Below are 21372 nucleotides of genomic sequence, written 5' to 3'. Positions count from 1 at the left end.
AAGCCGTTAGCATCCTTTATTACTAAATGCCTGTTTTTCTGGCAGGAAGGAAAACTATGTAAATATCACGTTTGGGAATATTTCAGTTAGAGAATCAGAATAGATTCTCTTTTAATTTTTTAAACTAATCAGTCTATCTTTGTCCTGGGATGACAAAATGCAAATTATGATACTTTTATTTTCTATATTGTACTCACCACCGAATCCACTGTCAAATGTGAATATAAAAACTTTAAAGAATCATACAAAATTGGTGTGAGTTTTTCAGTGCTTGAAGACCTCATAAATGAATATAATACAGTTCATTATCCATATTACATAATTTTAACTTAAATGTCTCATGAATAACTCCTTATTCTCTTTCATAACTGTGCAGTCAGTTGGCATAAGTTGGCTAATGAAAGTATTTGAAAAAAGGCTGTTTCTTAAATCATTAACTGGAAAATCATCAGTAACCATTGTAATGCAAATAGAGCTTCACCCTAAAGGGTCAGCATCTAACCAAGGACAGAGAAATTGCTGGTTTACTTCCCTCCCTCACCTTGTTTGTTACATTTTCCTCATGATTGACAGGTGGTGGGCCTTGGTCACTTCCCTTTCCCAGTTTACACATCTTGCTTTGATCATTCCTGATAGCCTTTCCTAATTGGCTCTCTTTCTTTTTTTTATTATTTTTTTAATTTTTAAAATTTTTATTATTTTTTAAAATGTGTTATTTATTTGAGAGAAAGTGAGAGTGAGAGAGATCACAGAGAGGGAGAGGGAGAAGCGACTTCCTACAGAGCAGAGAGGCAGGGCTCCATCCCAGCACCCCGCGATCAGGACCTGAGCCAAAAGCAGACCTTTAACCGATTGAGCCATCCAGACACGCCCCCACCCTTGACTTTCTTAAAACCATAATGTTAGGCATGAAGATGATCCTGAATTTATTCTGGTTCATTTGTTATATTTCACAAATGAAGACGCTGAGACAGAGATTAAGTAACTGTATTGACGTCATTCAGCTGCACAGTGCATAGCAGAGACTGGAAATCATGTCTTGTTTCTGCTTTCACCGGACAGGAAGTCAGTGCCAAGTAATTATTTGCTAAACTGGGCTGACTTTTCCCCTATACCATCCTTTAGTTGAGTGGCGCATTACTGCATTTAATCTTCATGATAATTTGGCTAAGTTCACTTGGTTAAAACTGTGACCTTGATTCTCTCCAGCAGATCTTGCCTGGTCCTCAAATTAGGTCTGCCCCTGACAAAAGCACACGAAAGTCATCTTTGAATAGAAAAATTCCCGTACCGCTCCATTCTTTTGTATATGTTTAAGACAGTTAATTCCAAAATATTGTTTCCTATAGTAATTAACCATTTCCAAATTTACCTTTTTCTTATGACCCTAGAGAAATTTTGTGCTTCTCTTATGTTATACATTTTTTTTTTCAGATGCTTTTGATTTATTTGTTCTTTTTGTTCATCCTTAAATGGGAAAAACTCTACCTAGATTTGATGTTTGAGAAAAGATAGAGGAGTATGTGGTACCATTGGATCCTATGCTATCTGCTTGATAGCAACTGGTGGAAAGTGCAGGGCTGGTTGAAATATGTAGGCCCCACGGTAATTTCTGGTGTCCAGCAGGAATTCCTTAGTTTAGTGCTGGTTCAGTATGGGGTTTGTAATTTATGTGATGACGAAAGAGTAATGTACTCTAGTGATTCTAAGGGTGCTTTTATTTTGTCCCTTTCCATCTTTGTGGAGGAGAATGAGCTGCTTCGTGGATTCTGCCCATTTGTAGCCTCTCCACAGTTGACTTTTCTTGACGGCTATGTAACATGTCCCTGCCATCTTTCTCTAGCCTTGTTATGTGCAGTGATTAGAAGGTTCTGAATATATGAACGAAGTAAAGTGATTGCTGTAGGCCACAAGAGGGTGGGACTGACATAAAGTAGCTGGTTTTCTGTTTAGGTAGATGGTAAGAGGCGGAGAAGAATATTGCTTGGACTGACCATTGTGTTTCTTAATTCAGAAGTACCCGGGCTGTGGGTAATAGAAATACTGTTTCTTGCAGTTGGTTCTCTGTTATCCTCAGTTTTCAGTATAGCAAATTAAATCATCCACCCTGTCATGATTAATTTAATGGGAAATTGGGAGAAGTCATATCAGAGACCTATTTAGGTGATGGTATTTAAATCTGAAGAAACATTTCTTACTTATTCTTCAAGCTTCCTAGGATAAAGTAGGATAGAACCTTTTGCTTTTAGTAGACTGGTTTATTATTACAAATCATGCTAACCAAAGCTAACATTAATTATCTTTGTCAGACTTTGGGTTGTGTCTTTATTTCTTTGTATCTTCATTTTATTAAATCAACTTGAGAGGAGGGTATTAGTTTCCTAATTTTTCAGGTAAGCAAGTGGAGGCATAAACGTGATTTGGTTAAGGTCTCATAACTGGTCATTGGTAGAGCCAAGATGCAAATCCAGTCACACTTCACATATCATTCTTTTTATTACATACTTCTTAAAATATGGTTAGCTGTCTGTTGAAAGCAAGCAGCCATCTACAATTACTATTCTGTGGTATGAAAGCTTTATATTTTAATTATGTATGAAAATAATGTGCTTTTAATCTTCTTTTTGAGATGGCAGTTCTTGGATTTACCCTTGGTACCTTCGTGTTTGTGCTGCTCATTAGTTCTGTGGCTAATTATCCCACTGGAAAAGTAGGAAGGTCATGCCATGGAATGGTTCCTGAACACGGCCACACGGCACGCCCCGATCCTATTCACAACATTTCAGTGAGTCAAGTGACATTCAGACCAGGAGATCAGATTGAAGGTACTGTGCTGGGATGAACTATTTGCGTTTTGAGTTTCACTCTTTTCCTGTACATCAAATCTGTATTACTGAGGGATTTATACAGTTTCATTTAAATCTGTTCACCTGTTTTCTGTAAGATGCCACCGTCTCATACTTTCTATAAGATACCACTGTCTCATACTCATTTTGCATTTAACTACTACTGATGACTAAATTATCTAAGTGGTATATCTCCTCCCCAGTCAGAGAAGATTTTAAGTACGCTTTTATCATAGGTTAATAGATCTTTTTTAACAGTGCTATTGACTCAGAAGAAGAGGAAAATAAATTTTCTTTTGTCTGGTTTAAGGTGTAATAAACCCTTACTCTTCTTGGTACAGTGTAAACTCTTCTGTTTTTCTAATTATTCTGGTGAAATAAATGTAGGCTGACTTAAAGGTGTGTCTATAGCAGTGTTTTACAAACTATTTTCTGCAATTCTAGAAATGCGAAATATTAACAAACTCTGACAAAAAGAGTGTATGGAAAAATAAGTTTGGAACCCTATGTATTATATATCATGTACTTTGGAGAGTTTTGTCTTACACGTAGGATGTGAAAGGCTTTGCAAGTTTTCAGTAAAGAGACAAGTATTTACTTTCAGTCAGCATTTTTCAAACCAGTTTGGCCCCGTGGACCACTCCCTGACCGTCACCTACCACTCCTTCCCCTGCCTGTAGAGTGGCTATTGACATCTCACAGAGTGGATGTCCAGTGGAACACAGTTTAGAACTTCTTCGTCTGTAGGATAGTTTCTACCATTTTCTCACCTGGTGCAGTTTTGTATATGTACGCCAGATTCAAACTGTGAGTGCCTCCTCTGAACAGTTTCCTTGTGGGGATGTTGCTAAGACTCTTGAACTATCTTTTCATTTGTTTCTCAGTTACCTTGTCAGGACAACCTTTTAGAGGCTTTCTTTTAGAAGCACGGGCTGCTGAGGATTTGAGTGGCCCTCCTATTGGCTCCTTCACATTGATTGACAGTCAAGTGTCACAGCTTCTGACCTGTGAAGATGTACAGGTTTGTGTTATGTTTGAAATCTGTCGGTTTTCTGAGGTCCTTTTCACTACAGCATGGTGGTTGTAAGACACACAATGACATTACCCATGTATTGCAGACATCTAAACAGATTCACACTGATCAAGCTTTCTCTCTCATTTTCCTATCTGCAATATATTTTTACACATCAGCGTCCTAGAAAAGGCATTAGCTTGAAGAGTTTTGATATTTTATGTAGTATTGACTCTTACTATATTGGTTATAAAGGGTGTTAGTATTGAAGATGGAATTCTAGAGTGGAACAGAGGTCTAATTTTTGTCATTCATTCCTTCATTTAATAAGCATTTATTATGCCAGGAACTGTTCTGGTGCAAAGAGATATGGGGATGAGCAAGACTTATTCTTGTTCTTTGAAGAGCTCAGAGCATTACACATAGGGAGAACATACGAACATAGGATGTATGATACAAAAGTAGAACGTAAGGGTATAGGACAGATACGCAAGGAGAACACGTAAGACTTAGCTTAGAAATGCACAGGATAGGTAGGAAGCGAGGCAGGGAAAGTCACACACAGGCTGCAGGAAATTGAGAGAGAGCTCCTTGGGAGGAGGTAGTCTCCACACCCGGCCTCAAAGAATGAGTAGGAATTTTCCAGGTGAATGAAAGTGGGAAATGAGATTGTTCAAGGGAAAGGAATCCCTAAAATATAATATATGTATGTGGAGGCAGGACTTTTTTCCTTTGATGACTTTTCTGCATTCTCTTTGTATTAATTAATGGAAGGAATATAAATTTATAGTATAAATGAAATAAGGAGCAGGCTCTATATAACGTTAGTGTACCCAGTGTTCATAACCCTCTGCAGTTCTTAAATTTCCATCGACTCTACTTTATTCCCAGAGCTGGCTACCAATCTGGTGTCCATTAGCCGACATGTATTTGTTGAGTTCCTGAGTCCCTCTTCTGAATGAAACTGTCTTTACCAGGGTGTTAGCATCACACAGTGATAGATTACTTTGCAAAATGATAGTAGTTCCAGCCATGCTCAAATATTGAGTGGCTGAATGGTCTTTCTTTTCTATTTTACTTCAGGGATATGCTGTGAGTCACACAAGTTCATCCAAGAAAACAAAAATTAAAGTCTATTGGAATGCTCCAAGCAATGCTCCGAATCACGTAAAGTTTCTGTGAGTAGGAGGGCTTACAAATGTGCAACTAGTAAAATTGAAACAGTAATGGTCTGGATCATTTTTGATACCTTTTGGACATTTACCTGTACAGGAGAGGTTTGCTGTAGTAATGACACCACCTTAACAAGACAAGTAGTCTTTTACTTTTTTGCTTGTTTTTTTTTTTTTTTTTTTTTTCCTAGCACAGGACCTGGAACCTAATAGGCACTTAATAGACATTTGTTGAATGAGTGAAGTATTGCAATGCCTTAACACTAAGAGGCATCAATTACTACTTGAGTCTATGTATAGTGTACAGACTATTACATTTTTTTTGATTTTCTCTTGTCTTAATATGAGAATATGAAAAAAAAATCCTGAAGTTTGGGTGACTTTTTTTTAGTGTTACAACTTGCAGATTAGATTGTCAGAAAAGTAAGATGGTGCATGCCCTCAGAATAATGAAATTCAGTAGAATTAGAAGTCCTTCCCCCTTCTATCTGCAAGGGTAAGTGGAATGTCATAAAGCAGTGTAATGATTCCTTAGTGGTGTTAGAGACATATATTTTAAGGAGAATTTCTCTCCTGGCATGTCTCTGTTTTTTGTTCTACTTGGTACACAGGTCCCAGCACACAGTAACACAGCTTTGCCCCTGTCTGTTGTGTGGAATGTGGAAAGGGACTGTGACTCCAGTAAGAGCTGATGGTCACCTATGTAGCATTCTCCCTGTATTTCCCTGCTACACCTGCTCTGTGGAATAGTTTGAATAGTGCACTCTGAAATAGGTAGTGACAGTAGTATGTTCTTTATGTGTCAGGGAGTAGAAATCTGTGCAGTTTAGTTCTTAGTTCTGCATTCAGGACTGCTGTATGTCCAAAGAACAGACAAGGGAGAGAGGAGAAGAGAAGAAAAGAAAGCTCAAGAGCGAGCAAGAGACCAAGGGCAGTAAAAGTTCACTTAGTGATAAGGTGGAAGAGTCATAGAGTTTCACACTAAACTAGTAGTACTATTAGGTAGTATTAAGTTGGGTGTCCCTACTTTACTCCTTTTTTTTTCCCTATTTTTTTTTTTCAGTTTGATTATGATGGGCCACAATCAGGGTTCTGTTTGATCTCATTTGTACTGCATTTCAGAGTCACAGTTGTTGAGAAGTATAAAATCTACTGGGTGAAGATTCCTGGTCCTGTAATTTCACAACCTAACGCACTGCCTTTTACCACACCGGAAGCTACAGTAGCCCCTTTGTCGACATTACCTCCGGTCTCCCATCTAACCAAATCAGTAAGTGACCTTTTTATGGTTTCGACAAATGCAGTCTGTAATAATGGTATCATTAGGGACTGTGGTTCTTGGTTGGCGAAGCGTATAGAGAAGTAGCTGTACTGGGTTGTGGTAGCAAGTTTTTGGGACTTCCGCAGGACATCTGCAGGATATCTTCATGGTAACATTATGACTTGGAGGTCAGAATAAAGACAGTGCCAGACCCTGCATGTTCGAGGTATGGATCTGATATCACTCAGAGTCTCTTCTGCCAAATAGCAAATGTGGAGAGGAAGATTAAAGCTTGGGCTAAATTTAGACAGGATTTGGAGGAGAATCTTGAAATAGCGATGGAACTCTTGGATCCGATTTCATGAAGGCCAATGAGTACTGGGGGATTCTCTGTGCTGAGCTACAGAAACTCTTCACAAACCCCTCAGGCAGAATTCCATTCAGGCCCCCTGGTTCAGAAGAATGATGACGGAAGAAAACATATTTGGTAAAGGATAATGCATATGGGAAACATTAGGAAAGTTTCACTGAAAGAAATTCTGATGTTAGACTTACTAATTCAGAAGTCCGTTAAATGAAAAATGTCTTAGAGCTGGTGATTACTGTTGAAAGAAAAAGCTTGGGCTGATTCCCAACTTGTCTACTTTATGTGTGACTTTGGACAAGCTATTTAATTCTCAAGAGGTCAGTTTCTTTACCTAAGAAATGAGAAATCATAATATCTAGCTCTTAGTATCATTATGAGAATTAAAGTAATGAATGTAAGATTTCTAACTGATTTGCACTTAATAGAAATTCTGTAAATATTAGTTCCTTTTTTCTTTTCCTTCTCTTTTTAAAAATCTTTTTATAGCTCTTTGTTCTTGTAGAGAAGACTGAGTAAAGCACTTGTGCTCCTGTGTAATGTCTCACTTTGTTTCCCTTCTACATTTTGCAGTATATGATGATTTTATTTGACTACATTATTATGAATTTTACACCTTTTAAAAAAAGATTTTATTTATTTATTTGACAGAGAGAGCTCACAAATAGAGAGGGAGGCAGAGAGAAAGGGGGAAAAGCAGGCTCCCACCGAGCAGAGAGCCCAATGTGGGGCTCGATCCCAGGACCCTGGGACCATGACCTGAGCCGAAGGCAGAGGCCTAACCCACTGAGCCACCCAGGTGCCCTGAATTTTACACTTTTGACCATACAATTAGATCTTTTATTTGCACTAGTTCTGTTTACTTAGCCTTTTTTTTTTTTTTTTTTTAAGATTTTATTTTTAAGTAATCTCCATGACCAGTGTGGGTATTGAACTTACAACCCTGAGACCAAGAGTTGCACTGCACACTCCATTGATTGAACCAGCCAGGCACCCCTCAGTTTAATTAATCTTAATGTTTAGTTTCAAAGCTGCTTTAGGGTAGTAAATGGCCATTTTGGACCTGAGCTTCCTGGTAAGAATCTACTGATAGAATTATCTTTCCATATATTCACATAAAAGGCATTTGTTCTCGGAGCCTTTATGGTATCTCTGCACCAGGTTTGTAATCCTGATTTTAGAAAGGCAGAGTCACGAGATTATAGCATTTGTAGAGCTAGAAGAGACCTCAGGGTTCAGTCTCTGTTGTGTAGTTGGAGGATGCAAGAGAGACAGGCAGTAAGTTCTTTAGCAAATGTGATGAATTGAAGGGGAGAGCAGTGATCAAAACCCAAGTTTGGTAGTGGCTTGCTCTTTCCACTCAGTGACTTTTCTTTAAGTTCCTGTGAAATAATAAGAAATATATATATTGGTCTCTGCTGTGTTTCCTGCTAATATTTGGCCATTGACCCCAGTACCTGATACAGAGCTCCTAATCCCTTGTAATTTGCTGAGTGATAGGGATACCTTTTGTTCTAATGAGGTAACTCTGGGTGGGCTCCTGGATGGGGGCAGGTCTCCAGAAAGACCAGCCCATGCCTTTCTACCCCACTCCTTATTTTCCAGAGTTGAGAGGTGGGCTGAAAATTGAGTCAACAATCCATCATGCCTCCATGATGAAGCCTGTATAAAAATCCCAAAAGTATGGGGTTCAGAGAGCTCCCAGGTTGCTGAACACATGGAAGTGCTGTAAGGGTGGTACCTTGGAGAGGGTGTGGAAGCTCCATGCCCCTTTCCACATTCCTTGCCCTGTGTGCCTTTTCCATCTGACTGTTCCTGGGGTTTCATCCTTTAATAATACACTTGATGCACCTGGGTGGCTCACTTGTTAAGCATCAGACCCTTGATTCTGGTGCAGGTCATGATCTTAGGTTGATCCAGCCCCACATGGGCTTTGTACTCAGCAAGCAGCCTGCTTGAGCCCCTCCCTCAGCCCCTTTTCCTGCTTATGTGTGTTCTGTCTCTCTTTCACTCTGTTTCTAAATAAATAAATAAAATCTTAAAAAAGAAATATCACACTGGTAATCTAGTAGGAAAGCTGTGTTCCTGAGTTCTGTGAGCTATCCTAGTACATTATCAGACTCGAGGAGTGGGTCATGGGAACCTCCAGTCCTCTCCAGTGGGAACCTGGAACTTGTGATTGGCCTCTGAAGTGAGTAATCTTCTGGGACTGAGCCCCCAACTTGTAGGATTGAACACTAACTTCAGGTAGATTGTGTCAGAATGGAATTGCAATGTGGGACCACGATTAGTGTCCACAGAGAATTGCAGAATTGGTTAATGTGGGAAAACCCGCTACACATTTGGTGGCCAGAAGTATTGGTAGAGTAGAAGAAATGAGAAGTTTTTTTTTGATACAGTTCCCATTAGATCTAGTTACACAGTGTTTAACCCACAGAATGGGAGAAGATATTTGCAAATGACACTATAGACAAAGGGCTGATATCCAAGATCTATAAAGAACTCTTCAAATTTAACACCTAAAAAACCAGATAATCACGTCAAAGAATGGGCAGAAGACATGAACAAACAGTGCTCCAAAGAAGACAAAACAAATGGCTAACAGACACATGAAAAAGTGTTCATATCATTAGTCATCAGGGAAAATCAAATCAAAACCTCATTGAGATACCACCTTATACCAGTTAGAATGGCCAAAATAAACAAGAGAGTAAACAACATGTGTTGGAGAGGATGTGGAGAAAGGGGAACCCTCTTACACTATTGGTGGGAATGCAAGTTGGTGCAGCCACTTTGGAAAACTGTGGAGATTCCTTAAGAAATTAAAATTAGAGCTTCCCTATGGCCCTGTGATTGCACAGCTGGGTATTTATCCCAGAGACACAGTGAAAAGAAGGGCCTTCTGTACCCCAGTGTTCATAGCAGCCATGGCCACAGTCGTCAAACTGTGGAAAGAGCTAAGATGCCCTTCAACAGATGAATGCATAAAGAAGATATATGGTCCTTACACAGTGAAGTATTATGCCTCCATCAGAAAGGATGAATATCCAACTTTTGTATCAACGTGGATGGGACTGAAGGAGATTATGCTGAGTGAAATAAGTCAAGCAGAGAAAGTAAATTATCATGTGATTTCACTTATTTGTATGTAATGTCCTCCATTATGAGAAGGAAAGGAAAAGTGAATTGGGGTAAATCGGAGGGGGAGATGAACCATGAGAAACTATGGACTCTGAGAAACAAACTGAGGGTTTTCGAATGGAGGGGAGATGGGTTAGCCTGGTGATGGGTATTAAGGAGGGCATGTATTGGGGCACCTGGGTGGCTCAGTGGGTTAAGCCGCTGCCTTCAGCTCAGGTCATGATCTCAGGGTCCTGGGATCGAGTCCCGTATCGGGCTCTCTGCTCAGCGGGGAGCCTGTTTCCCTCTCTCTCTCTGCCTGCCTCTCTGTCTACTTGTGAGCTCTCTCTGTCAAATAAATAAATAAAATCTTTTAAAAAAAAAAGGAGGGCATGTATTGTATAGTGCACTGGGTGTGGTCGATAAACTGAATCTTGGAACACTGAAAAAATTAAAGAAAAAAAAAACTCTTCTGAAATATACCCTCACAGCACCTTTTCACAAGATGACTGTACATTTGCTCTGTCAGATTGTACAGCTGACATTTTTTCATAATATTTCTCTTTTTTGCTATAACAAGGAGCTCTAAATTAAGTCATTGTAGGTTGTTCATGCTTCTTCTCCACTTAATTGTTATTACTATTATTTAGAGTGGTGGTATATATAGGAGTAACCATTTTTTCTAATACTGTTTTAATATCCAATTTGAATGGTGGTATATATAGGAGTAACCATTTTTTCTAATACTTTTTTAATATCCAATTTGAACCTGAATTCTAGAAGCAGAGTCCAGGATCTAAATATAAAAACTTGCTAAGAGTTTGTCTGTTTGCTTTTTAGAAGTGCATTCTAAAAACTCAAGGATACACTTTAGGCAAGAGTCAGTGTGAACCTAAATATTCTTTAAAATGTTTTTCAAAATTTGCTAAAAACTTCACTCCAGAACTTAATTAATGTGAAATATTTTGTGTATTAAAGTCCTTTTAGTACTCTTCACATTATAGTCCAACTAATGTTGTGTCTTCCAGGTTTCAATTAAAATTAATTAAGTTTAAAAGTTCACAACCTAACTACTGCTCTGATCATTTCTAATTTGGATTGTGTCTTTTGTCTCCTACTTTGAATCTCTATTATGAAAAGATACTTTTGTGAAAATTTGTGCTTCAAGTAGTGGCTCTTTTATCATGGTGAAATGAACTGCCTTGTCAGTAATTAAGACTTTTTCTCCCTGTCATTTTTCTAGTTCAGTGCCTCAGATTGTGGGAACAAGAAGTTCTGTGTTAGGAGTCCTGTGAACTGTGACCCAGAGAAGGAGCACGCCTGTTTCTTCCTGTCCTTCACACGAGATGACCAGTCAGTGGTGGTTGAAATGAGTGGGCCCAGTAAAGGCTATTTATCCTTTGCGCTTTCTCAGGACAGATGGATGGTTTGTATCCCTCACTTACGTAAGTGATCACGAAAGAGGGAGGCTAATCAACGGCGGTGGACTTGTTTGTTCCATGGTCAAATGATCATACTTAAAATGGGGAGGGGGAGGGGGAGGGCAAGACACAGTAACTTAGAGGAGATGCTGACTTAAACACTTTTTAAGGTATATCGTGTTTATAACAGTTGTGCAATTATATAGCTCTAAGAACAGTCCATCCTACGGAGAGTTCAGAAAATTGCTCTATAGCCGGTGGACTTGCCCCTGTATCTTTCTGTCTGTCTCTGTGATAAAAGCAGGAAGTGCAGTTAAGAAAAGTTGCTGTGCATAAAAGTCTTACGTTGTTTGTGATGCTTTTCCAACACTCATTGTCTTCTCCAATGGCCAGCAACCACAGCGTGAGTTGCTGCCTCAGTGTCTCCATTTTGGTAGTCATCGATCGGTACATATCCCGGAGAATGACACCTGCTGTGTCCAGGCATAAATACACCTTCACTGGAGGCTCCTTTGTCAGATCTAGGGAAGGCAGCATTTGTGTTTTTTTTTTTTTTTTTTTAAGATTTTATTCATTTATTTCACAGACAGATCACAAGGCAGAGAGGCAGGCAGAGAGAGAGAGGAGGAAACAGACTCCCTGCCGAGCAGAGAGTCCGACGCAGGGCTCCATCTCAGGACCCTGGGATCTTGACCTGAGCCAAAGGCAGAAGCTTTAACCCACTGAACCACCCAGGCATCCGGGCAGCATTTGTTTTGAGCTGATTCTCCCTCTCCCCTGTTAGTGCTGGCTGGATGGAATAGTTCTGTAGATGGCAGCCTTGTGCCACGGTGTGGAAGAGCAGAGTGCTGCCAAGGCATCCTGATCTCCCCAAGGGAAGGCCAGAAAGTGTGGGCCAGGACACGTTCGAGTCCTGTTCAAAGCAGAGTTGGCAGGAGGTTAGGGATGACTACAAATGGAGAAAGCCTTTTACTTCCATGTTAGCAAAGTCAACAGGGTCTTTCCTGTCCGGTTTTAAACTTAACATCACTTCTTTAGGAAATCCTATTTCAAAAAAAGAAAGGAATGCTGAGATTCTGTACTAGAAGAACTAATATTTCCCTAAAAGTGTACTCTGATCATATTGGTCCTTGTAGGTCGCTTGGAAGTTTTGCAGGAAGCCAGGGGTAAAAAATTACGCCAAGGTATTTTACTATATGTGTCTGCATATGACCTAGATGTTTTACTATATAGTCCTTGAATGCTCCCATTATTCTCTTTCATTAGGCAAAATGTATACCTTAAACTTAGGAGAGATAAGATCTGTCATATGCTTTTGTTTTTTATTATTTTTTTCGAGAGGGGAGGGACAGTGGGATAGGGAAAGAGAGAATCTTAAGTAGCTCCATGCCTAGTACAGAGCCCGAAGCGAGGCTCTATCTTATGACCCCGAGATCATGACTGAGCTGAAATCAAGAGTCGGGCGCTTAAACGTCTGAGCCACCCAGGTGGCTTTTAAAAATAACATATAAGAAATTAAAACTCTTTCTTTTTTAAAGTTGTTTGTTGGCGGGCGCCTGGGTGGCTCAGTGGGTTAAAGCCTCTGCCTTCAGCTCAGGTCATGATCTCAGGGTCCTGGGATCGAGCCCCGCGTTGGGCTTTCTGCTTGGTAGGGAGCCTGCTTCCCCCTCTCTCTGCCTGCCTCTCTGCCTACTTGTGACCTCTCTCTCTGTCAAATAAAAAAAAAACCAAAAAACCTTGTTTTTTGGGAAGTTTTATACTTGATTGAATGATGTTACAATAGTTCCAAAACATTTTCCCCATTTCCCTGTGTAACTGTCATCAGACCTATAGCATTTTTTTTTTAAAGAGTTTATTTATTTATTTGACAGACAGAGATTACAAGTAGAGAGAGGGACGGAGGTGGGGGGAAGCAGGCTCACTGCTGAGCAGAGAGCCCGATGTGGTGCTCAGTCCCAGGACCCTGAGATCATGACCTGAGCCGAAGGCAGAGGCTTTAACCCACTGAGCCACCCAGGTGCCCCAGAGCTATAGCATATTCTTTTGGGTATTTGCAGTTCTGGCCAAAATGAACCAGGTTTGGCACCTAAGGTAGATGACGAGACTGGATTAAAAATAAAATGGAACTACACAGCAATAAGAAAAGAAGGTGGTAGTGCTTGTTGTGTGAATGGGATGGAACTGGTTATGATGGAAATTCTGAAGATGGGCCCCCCAAGGATTGATTAACAATGGTGGTCTTGTTGGAAATTAGTGTCTGGCTTCATCTCTAACATCAGTGCTCATTTAGATATGTGCTCCAGTCCCTTAACTAAAAAACAGTCACTTTAGACCCAAACTTTATGCAGCAGTATATTCATATTTTTCTTTCTCTGGTCACAGAAAATCTGTCAGCGAGAGGAAAAGACACTACTGCTCCTCTGGGCGTGGTGATGAGGAGCCCATAAGTAGACCAGTTGTTTCTTTTCTAAGTTGTAGGCATAGATGGCACAAAAGCATTTGTCTTTAATTCAAGATATATTTATCTTACTTAGAAATCTTATGTTTCTAGTATAGTACTCATCAAAAAATGTTTATAAAAAAGACTTAATTATGCAGGTGCCGTTGATTTACAGAGCAATCTTACTTAATGATTAAAATCATCTGTACACCTGTTTGCCTAAATTGAGTGAAATAAATCATCCTCAGAAAATATTTTTAAAGTAGTTATTTCTATTTTTGGCTATTTCGAAAATTTTAGGATATTTTTATGATCTGCTCTTTCTTTTCAGTACCTAATATAAATTTAAATACAAAGGTATCTGATGCTATGAATATTAGCTCAATGTTACCTTTTTCAGTTTTACTTGTAAATTAATGATAACAATTGTTTTGGTATTAGGCTTTGCCATTAAAATTGATGAAGAGTATAATTTTCCATATTTTTGCTAACAATGACTTGATAATGTCTGAATTTTAACTACATTTCAAAGCACACACATATTCCCTATCTCAGATACTTTATTAAATGATATAACGTACATAAATAATACTGTATATTCTTGATATATTTTTCCCAAACTATTTGAAAGTTGAGTTATAGATATATCATGACATTTTATCTTTGGAATTTTTAGCAAGTATCTCCTAAGAACAAGGATGTGCTCCTATAATTACCATATCTTGATCACATTGAGAAAACTTAACAATGATATAATAATTATATGCAATATAGTCTATATTCCAAATGCTTCAGTTGTCCCCATATAGTCCTTTATAGCTATTTTTTAAAAATATTTTTATTTATTTGACAGACAAGCAGGCAGAAAGGCAGGCAGAGACAGAGAGAGGAGGAAGCAGGCTCCCTGCTGAGCAGAGAGCCCGATGCGGGGCTCGATCCCAGGACCCTGGGATCATGACCTGAGCTGAAGGCAGAGGCTTTAACCCACTGAGCTATCCAGGTGCCCATTTATAGCTATTAAAAAAAAATTTCTGACCCAAGATCCAATATATAATACTATATATTAGCTTCTTTTGCCTTCCTTCTCCTGCCCAGTGTCACCTTGCTCTGTACATAATTTCTTTCTTTTCTTTTTTTTTTAGATTTTATTTATTTATTTGACAGACAGAGATCCCAAGTAGGCAGAGAGAGAGGAGGAAGCAGGCTCCCCACTGAGCAGAGAGCCTAATGTGGGGCTCCATCCCAGGACTCTGGGATCATGACCTGAGCCGAAGGCAGAGGCTTTACCCCACTGAGCCACCCAGGCGCCCCTGTACATAATTTCTTAATGTTCAGTTCTAGAATGTTCCCAATTCTGGCCTCTATTGTACTTCAGATTGGAATTTCCAGTGGCCAGCTGATCTTGTCCTGATGAATGTTCCTGGATGACACTAACTGTCATCTGTAAAACTGAACTTAATATATTCCCTCCTCATATTTCTTGTGTCCCCCATTCTTGGTGATCAAAACTAGTAGTAAAAAAGCAGTTACCATTATTGATTCCTTGCTTCTTTTCAGATACCGTCCTGGGCACTTTATAGACTCTCATTCATTGCTGCCGCCGTTGTCTTTGTGTTCAGGGAATTTGGTTGTGACTTAGAGTCTTTCCTTTTATTCACAGCTATAAAGCTGTTTTTTAAAAACAAATTCTGACCCAAGAGCCAGTCATTTATCACTCAATACCTTTAATTGTTACATCTCTTTCATCTGTTATCCTGACTGTTTTCTAGATTTTTTTTTAGTCTAATTCTGTAGAATGTCCCACAGTTTGTACAGTAGATTCAGGTTCAGGTTTTTGGCACAGTACTACCTAAGGGGGTTGTTTCTATCTCAGTGCATCATATCAAGAGATGTGTAATGTCTGATTATTCCATTATTGGTGATTCTGTGTTTCATCACTCCTCTCTGTCAGATATTTCCATTGTGAAGGCGTATTTTCTCTTTTTAATTAGTAAGTCATCTGTGAGGTGATACTTTGATGGTGAATATTCTGTTCCTCAATAACATTTTACCAAATGATTTTAGCATCTATTGATGTTCCTTTCCTGAAACAGGTTTTACATTTGTGGTTGCAAAATGGTGATTTTCTAATTTATTTATTAGCTGGCATTCTTCTAAAAAGAAGAGCATTCTTGGCATCCACCCTTCACTTTTTGTGAAACAGTATGGACTGATGAATTCCTTCGGTCTGTTGTGTTATGGTTTATCATCATCATTCTTTTTTTAGATGCTTATATTGACCCAAATGTGGCTCCTTCAAGCTGTGTGTGTGTTGCTGTTTTTTGTTTTTTTTAAATGCCCTTTGATGTGTCTCCATTAGTTTTTTGGTGTGGGTTTGTTTTTTGGTGTAACAAAACGTCCATTCATCTTACGCTGTTATGCATTTTCATTTCTCAAAGGAGGTCTGTTCTCTGTTATAGGAATAATGTTTAGAAGTCAAGATTTGGGTGCTAGTGTGTTCATTGCTTTTAACCTTCCAGATACTTTTGATTCTGTCTTTGACATACTTCTTCATTCTCTTTTTTGCATTGTCACTATCTCTGACTTGGCTTACACTTTTATTGTCATTTCCAGACCATCACAGTGGCCTCTCACTAGTTTTTAGCAGTTTTATTCCATGTCATCTTTTTTTTTTTCCTTCACATGTCATCTTTTAACAGTCACTGTTGTTTTCTTCCTGAGCTTCCATGGAGATCATCTCAATCCTATCCCCAGAAACTTTGGTGAGCCTTTAGTAGTTATAGGAAAAATTTTTTTGTTTTGTTCTTTTTTTCATTAGCTTGGCTTTCAAAACTCTTCAAGGTCCATGTTGGAATTTCCAGGCTTACCATGTATATCTTTTTGGCTAACGTAATTACCTGTTTCCTAAAAGTTTCACATATTTTTTTGTTTCTATGTATTTGGTTCTGGAAGTTCCTCCGTTTAGAAAACTTTTCCTTTAATCTCAGCTCTACCTTATCCACGTGTATTTTTTATTCTCTAAGGCCTACATAATTATAATCTTTTCTGATAACTTTTTTTCCAGTCTTTTGGCTCTACATGATTTGTGCTTCCGTGGTACTTTGTCTAAACCTGTTTTATCATAATTCACATACTATTGTAACTATCTCTTCCATTAAAATGTAGTCTTTGGTTATAAGAACAATGTAGTCATCTTTATTTTTCCCACAATATCCACACAATTATTTTCTGAACAGAATACGTTCTAAATGCTTGGTTCAAGAGGAATAAATGGGAGAAAGAGGATCTGTCTGATTCAGAAACTTGGTGGAACTTCTTCCATGTGTGCTTTCCTGCTCCAAACTTGGGGTTTTTAGAATTGCCTGGAGCCCAGGGTTACAAAAGCACCTTTTCATACTCTTCGCTGTTGTAGAGTAGAGAGAACTGAGAGTACTTCTCCTTCCCCAACATTCTCTCCAGTATTGGAGAGTACTCTCTGCAGTGAGTTAGTATGGCAGTTGGCCCATCATCATTTTGCCTCAAAATCAACCATTTTGTTAAAAGCAAAATTTGTTTTAAATAAAAGAAGAGTTTGTATACCTCAGAGATGATAGTCTAGAAAATACGCCATTGTTTGTTTAAATTAGAGATCTGTGAACTTTTCCTGTAGAGGTCCAGGTAGTAACTACTTTAGAATTTGTGGGCATCTGGTCTGTGTTTTAAATACTCATCTCTGTGTGGTAGCACTGAAACAGCAAAAGACAATCCATAAATTAATAGGTGTGGCTGTGTTCCAATAAAACTTCATTTGTGGGGGCGCCTGGGTGGCTCAGTGGGTTGAGCCTCTGCCTTTGGCTCAGGTCATGATCTCAGGGTCCTGGGATCGGGCCCCGCATCAGGCTCTCTGCTCAATGGAGAGCCTGCTTTCCCCTCGCTCTCTCCCTGCCTCTCTGCCCACTTGTGATCTCTCTCTCTCTCTCTGTCAAAACAAAACAAAATAAAACAAAACAAAAAACTTCATTTTTGGACACTGAAATTTGGATTTCATGTATTTTGGCTCATCATGATATATTCTTCTATTTAACAAATGGTTTAGATATGTAAACATCCTTCTTAGCCTGTGGGGTCTACCAGAACAGGCTTCAGACTGAATCTGGTCTGTATGCCATAGTTTGTTGATTGCTGGTTTAGATCACCATGACTCTTTGAGATGGGCTAATTCTGATTTGAATAGAAGGTGTGTAACAGTGAATAATTGGTTTGTTAAGGTTATGAACTTGGGAGTTCTCAAAAGTGGAACTTTAAAAAAAAATTAAAATATGTTAGAATATCATTGGGATTCACAGCAAAGTTTATTTTAAGTTGTCAGTCGTGGCTTTGTTTAAGGAGTTTAGTGACTACTGCAACATATGAAAGATCTTGTTATATAGTTTACAGAGAATGGTTTAGAATAGGTGAAAGAACCAGAACCATACACAGTAAAGTGCAGATTATTTCTTTGTACCATCATTTAAATGTATTTTAAAGATTCAGTCTGTCCTCTGATAGTCACTTTAAGCTCTAAATTTAGAGCTAAGGAATATTGGAGACTAAAGGGTAGATAAGAATTAGACTGACAAAAAAGTGCTCCTTGAATTCAGACAAGTTGGTTTTAATATGTAGTAGTAAATCTCTTGAGTGTGGACAGTATTAGCAGTATCTGATTACAGTGTCTTCATCTTAAAAGTTACTGCCCCCTTGGGGGCGCCTGGGTGGCTCAGTGGGTTAAGCCGCTGCCTTCGGCTCGGGTCATGATCTCAGGGTCCTGGGATAGAGCCCCGCATCGGGCTCTCTGCTCCGCGGGGAGCCTGCTTCCTCTTCTCTGCCTGCCTCTCTGCCTGCTTGTCATCTCTCTCTGCCGAATAAATAAATAAAATCTTAAAAAAAAAAAAAGTTACTGCCCCAAACCCAATGTCGTGCAGTGTATTTATAGTTATGAAAATTTGTAAACACAGATACTTATTTACAAACAATGTTCATAATAAATTCAGTGAAAAAGGGTAATAGAACTGAGTATTTTTCTATTTGGGGTGAAAAGATGGGTATAATTACAAATAGGTTTGGATGAATGTACATGAAAGCTTTGACAGTCCTGTTTGAGTTTATGGGCATATAAACATGTTATTTTAATCTATTTTTACATTGAAATTATGTTGCTTTTGAATTATAACAATTTTTTTTATTTGAATAATATGTAATTGACACACGATGTTACATTAGTTTCAGGTGTACAATGTAGCGACTGGACAGTTTTTTTTTTTTTTTTTTAAGATTTTACTCATCTATTTATTTGACAGAGAGAGAGATCACAAGTATGCAGAGAGGCAGGCAGAGAGAGAGAGGGAAGCAGGCTCCCCGCTGAGCACAGAGTCTGATGTGGGGCTCGATCGCAGGGCCCTGAGAACATAACCTGAGCTGAAGGCAGAGGCTTAACCCACTGAGCGATTGGACATTTTTAAACATCATGTTATGCGCATCACAAGTATAGCTACTATCTGTTACCATACAACACTGTTATAATACAATTGACTGTATCCCTGTGCTCTACCTTTTATTCCCACGACTTTACTCATTCCATAGCTGAAAGCCTCCATCTCCCACAGCCTCTCGCCCATTTGCCCATCTGTCACCCTCCTCCCCTCTGGCAACCATCAGGGTTGTTCCCTGTATTTATCAGTCTGTTTCTGTTCTTTGTTTGTTTATTCATCATAGCAAAATTATTTTAAAGTTATAAACTGGACAGCCAGTTCTTGGAATTCATAGTATCATTTAAGACTGAATCTGTAAATGATGTTTTAAAAGCATCCAACACCATTTGATTTGATTTCATTAGGGGTGCTTTTTAAAAACAAAATGTTGACATTCCTTTGAATTTTTCTCCTGTGCAAACGTTTTCAGGGTGATGATGATGCTTATTTGTGTATTCGTGAAGATCAGACTGTACACATACAACCTTCCCATGTGATGGGGCGAAGTCACCCTGTGATGGACTCCAGGGTAGGTGTGAAAATTCTGGGACCCTCCACCTGGTTTGTCTGCCTTTTGGCTAGGTGGCCAACAGTGGCAGAACTGTGCTGCAAGATAGCTCAGTTAGCAGAGAGCCAGAGAAGGAGTCTGGCAGCAGGCTTCCTTTCTTATAATACTCTGGGAGAAACTTTTCTATGCTTTATTTTATTTTAAAAATAGTATGTAAAAATATAAATTGTATTATTATAGTTATAGGTTTAATGTATTATTAATATCATATCATTTATATTTAACATCATATATTAAAGTATATATCTTATTTTTCTCTAAATTAATAAAATTATATTTTAGGTATACAACATGATGTTTTGATACACATATACAGAGCAAAATGATTACCACAGTTGTGTCCTCACAGACTTAACTCTTTTTTGTGGTGAGAGCACCTGAAATTTATTCACTTAGCAACTTTCCAGTATACAATACAGTATTACTAAATACAGTCATCATGCTGTACGTTAGATCTCTAGACTTATTCATCCTATGTAACTGCAACTTTGTTCCCTTTGACCAGTATCTCCCCTTTTCTACACTTTGGAAAAGCACCAGATAAGTTTCTCTTGTAGCAAAAGATGAATTCTTGCCTATGTCACCTAAATCCTTTTTTCACATCTTAGAAAAGAGTATATTTCTCGTCCAGTGAGAAAGAAAAGCGTGTAGGGCAGGGACCGGTTCAGTGCCTTGGTCAGTTGTCTTCTGTGCCTCTTCTTGGCATCTGTGCCACCGGTATTTCTGGTAGAGAAGTGTCCCTTTCCACGTGGTGGTTGGCAAGCACATGAGCTCTGACAGAGCAGTAGCTGTCGCCTAATGACTTCACACTCTCTGTAGAGCCTTCCCCAGGGCTTGGGACTTCTCCCTTGTTGCATATTACATTTTGGCCATGAGTGTATTACTTCCTAATTGTTTCTTCAGTGTTTTGATTTTGTGTCTGTGGCCAGACGGGGTTAGTGCATCTGCCAAAGTTTCTAACCTGGGTAGAGGACTTGTGGGGTTCCAATTCAATGTAAAAAATATTTTTGCCAAGTTGGGGATAAAGACAAACTAGGAGAAAATGTTTCTTATACTCCTCAGAGAGGAAGTAGGAGAACAACAATACAGCAGACAAAACATGCACAAAGGATCTTAGGGAAAGGATATCCAGCAGGTCAGGTCGATCATATTTTAGTTTTAGCAAATCTGTGGGAAGTGCTGAGAAGACCCATTGTGTATGTTTGTAGGACACTCTTGAGGATCTGGCTTGGAGGCTGGCGGATGGTGTTATGCAGTGTTCTTTCAGAAGAAACATTACCCTTCCTGGGGCTAAGAATAGATTTGATCTAAACACAAGCTACTACATATTTCTAGCAGATGGTGCAGCTGACGATGGTACGTATACTGATGAAAACTATCTTTTCAAGTTTTTCCTCTCTCTTCTTTCCTTTTCTACCTTTCCTGGAGAGACTGCTATAATTGCTCATTTTCTTAAGATATATATATATATATATATATATTTGTGGGTAAAGAATTATCAAAACCCCTTTTCATTTTTGCCTGACAGTTTGACTTTGGATGACATTCTCATTTTGTTTCCCAGGGAACTAGATAAAAGTAGTGTCAACTATGTTGTAAGGTGACATGCTTATGATAAAAATGACTTCTGACTGGCAAAGTGCACTGGGACCAGGAAGAACTATAAATACCTAGCAAGAAGC

At 38.9% G+C, this 21372-nt stretch overlaps 1 protein-coding gene across 1 annotated transcript in view; it reads left to right on the top strand.

Annotated features, from left to right (window-relative positions):
- The window catches only part of FRRS1 (ferric chelate reductase 1), a 47332-nt gene that overhangs the window by 7846 nt on the left and 18114 nt on the right, over window positions 1-21372 (top strand). The window contains exons 2-8 of the mRNA XM_059375492.1: window positions 2630-2825; window positions 3731-3867; window positions 4942-5036; window positions 6153-6300; window positions 11019-11201; window positions 19553-19651; window positions 20899-21046. Coding sequence (XP_059231475.1) covers window positions 2630-2825; window positions 3731-3867; window positions 4942-5036; window positions 6153-6300; window positions 11019-11201; window positions 19553-19651; window positions 20899-21046 — 1006 coding nt within the window. The remainder of the gene's footprint in view (window positions 1-2629; window positions 2826-3730; window positions 3868-4941; window positions 5037-6152; window positions 6301-11018; window positions 11202-19552; window positions 19652-20898; window positions 21047-21372) is intronic.

Source organism: Mustela nigripes, chromosome 14 (genome assembly GCF_022355385.1).
Source record: "Mustela nigripes isolate SB6536 chromosome 14, MUSNIG.SB6536, whole genome shotgun sequence".
NCBI lineage: Eukaryota > Metazoa > Chordata > Mammalia > Carnivora > Mustelidae > Mustela > Mustela nigripes.
Note: the sequence above shows the minus strand (reverse complement) of the source record. Positions and strands in the feature narration are given on the sequence as shown.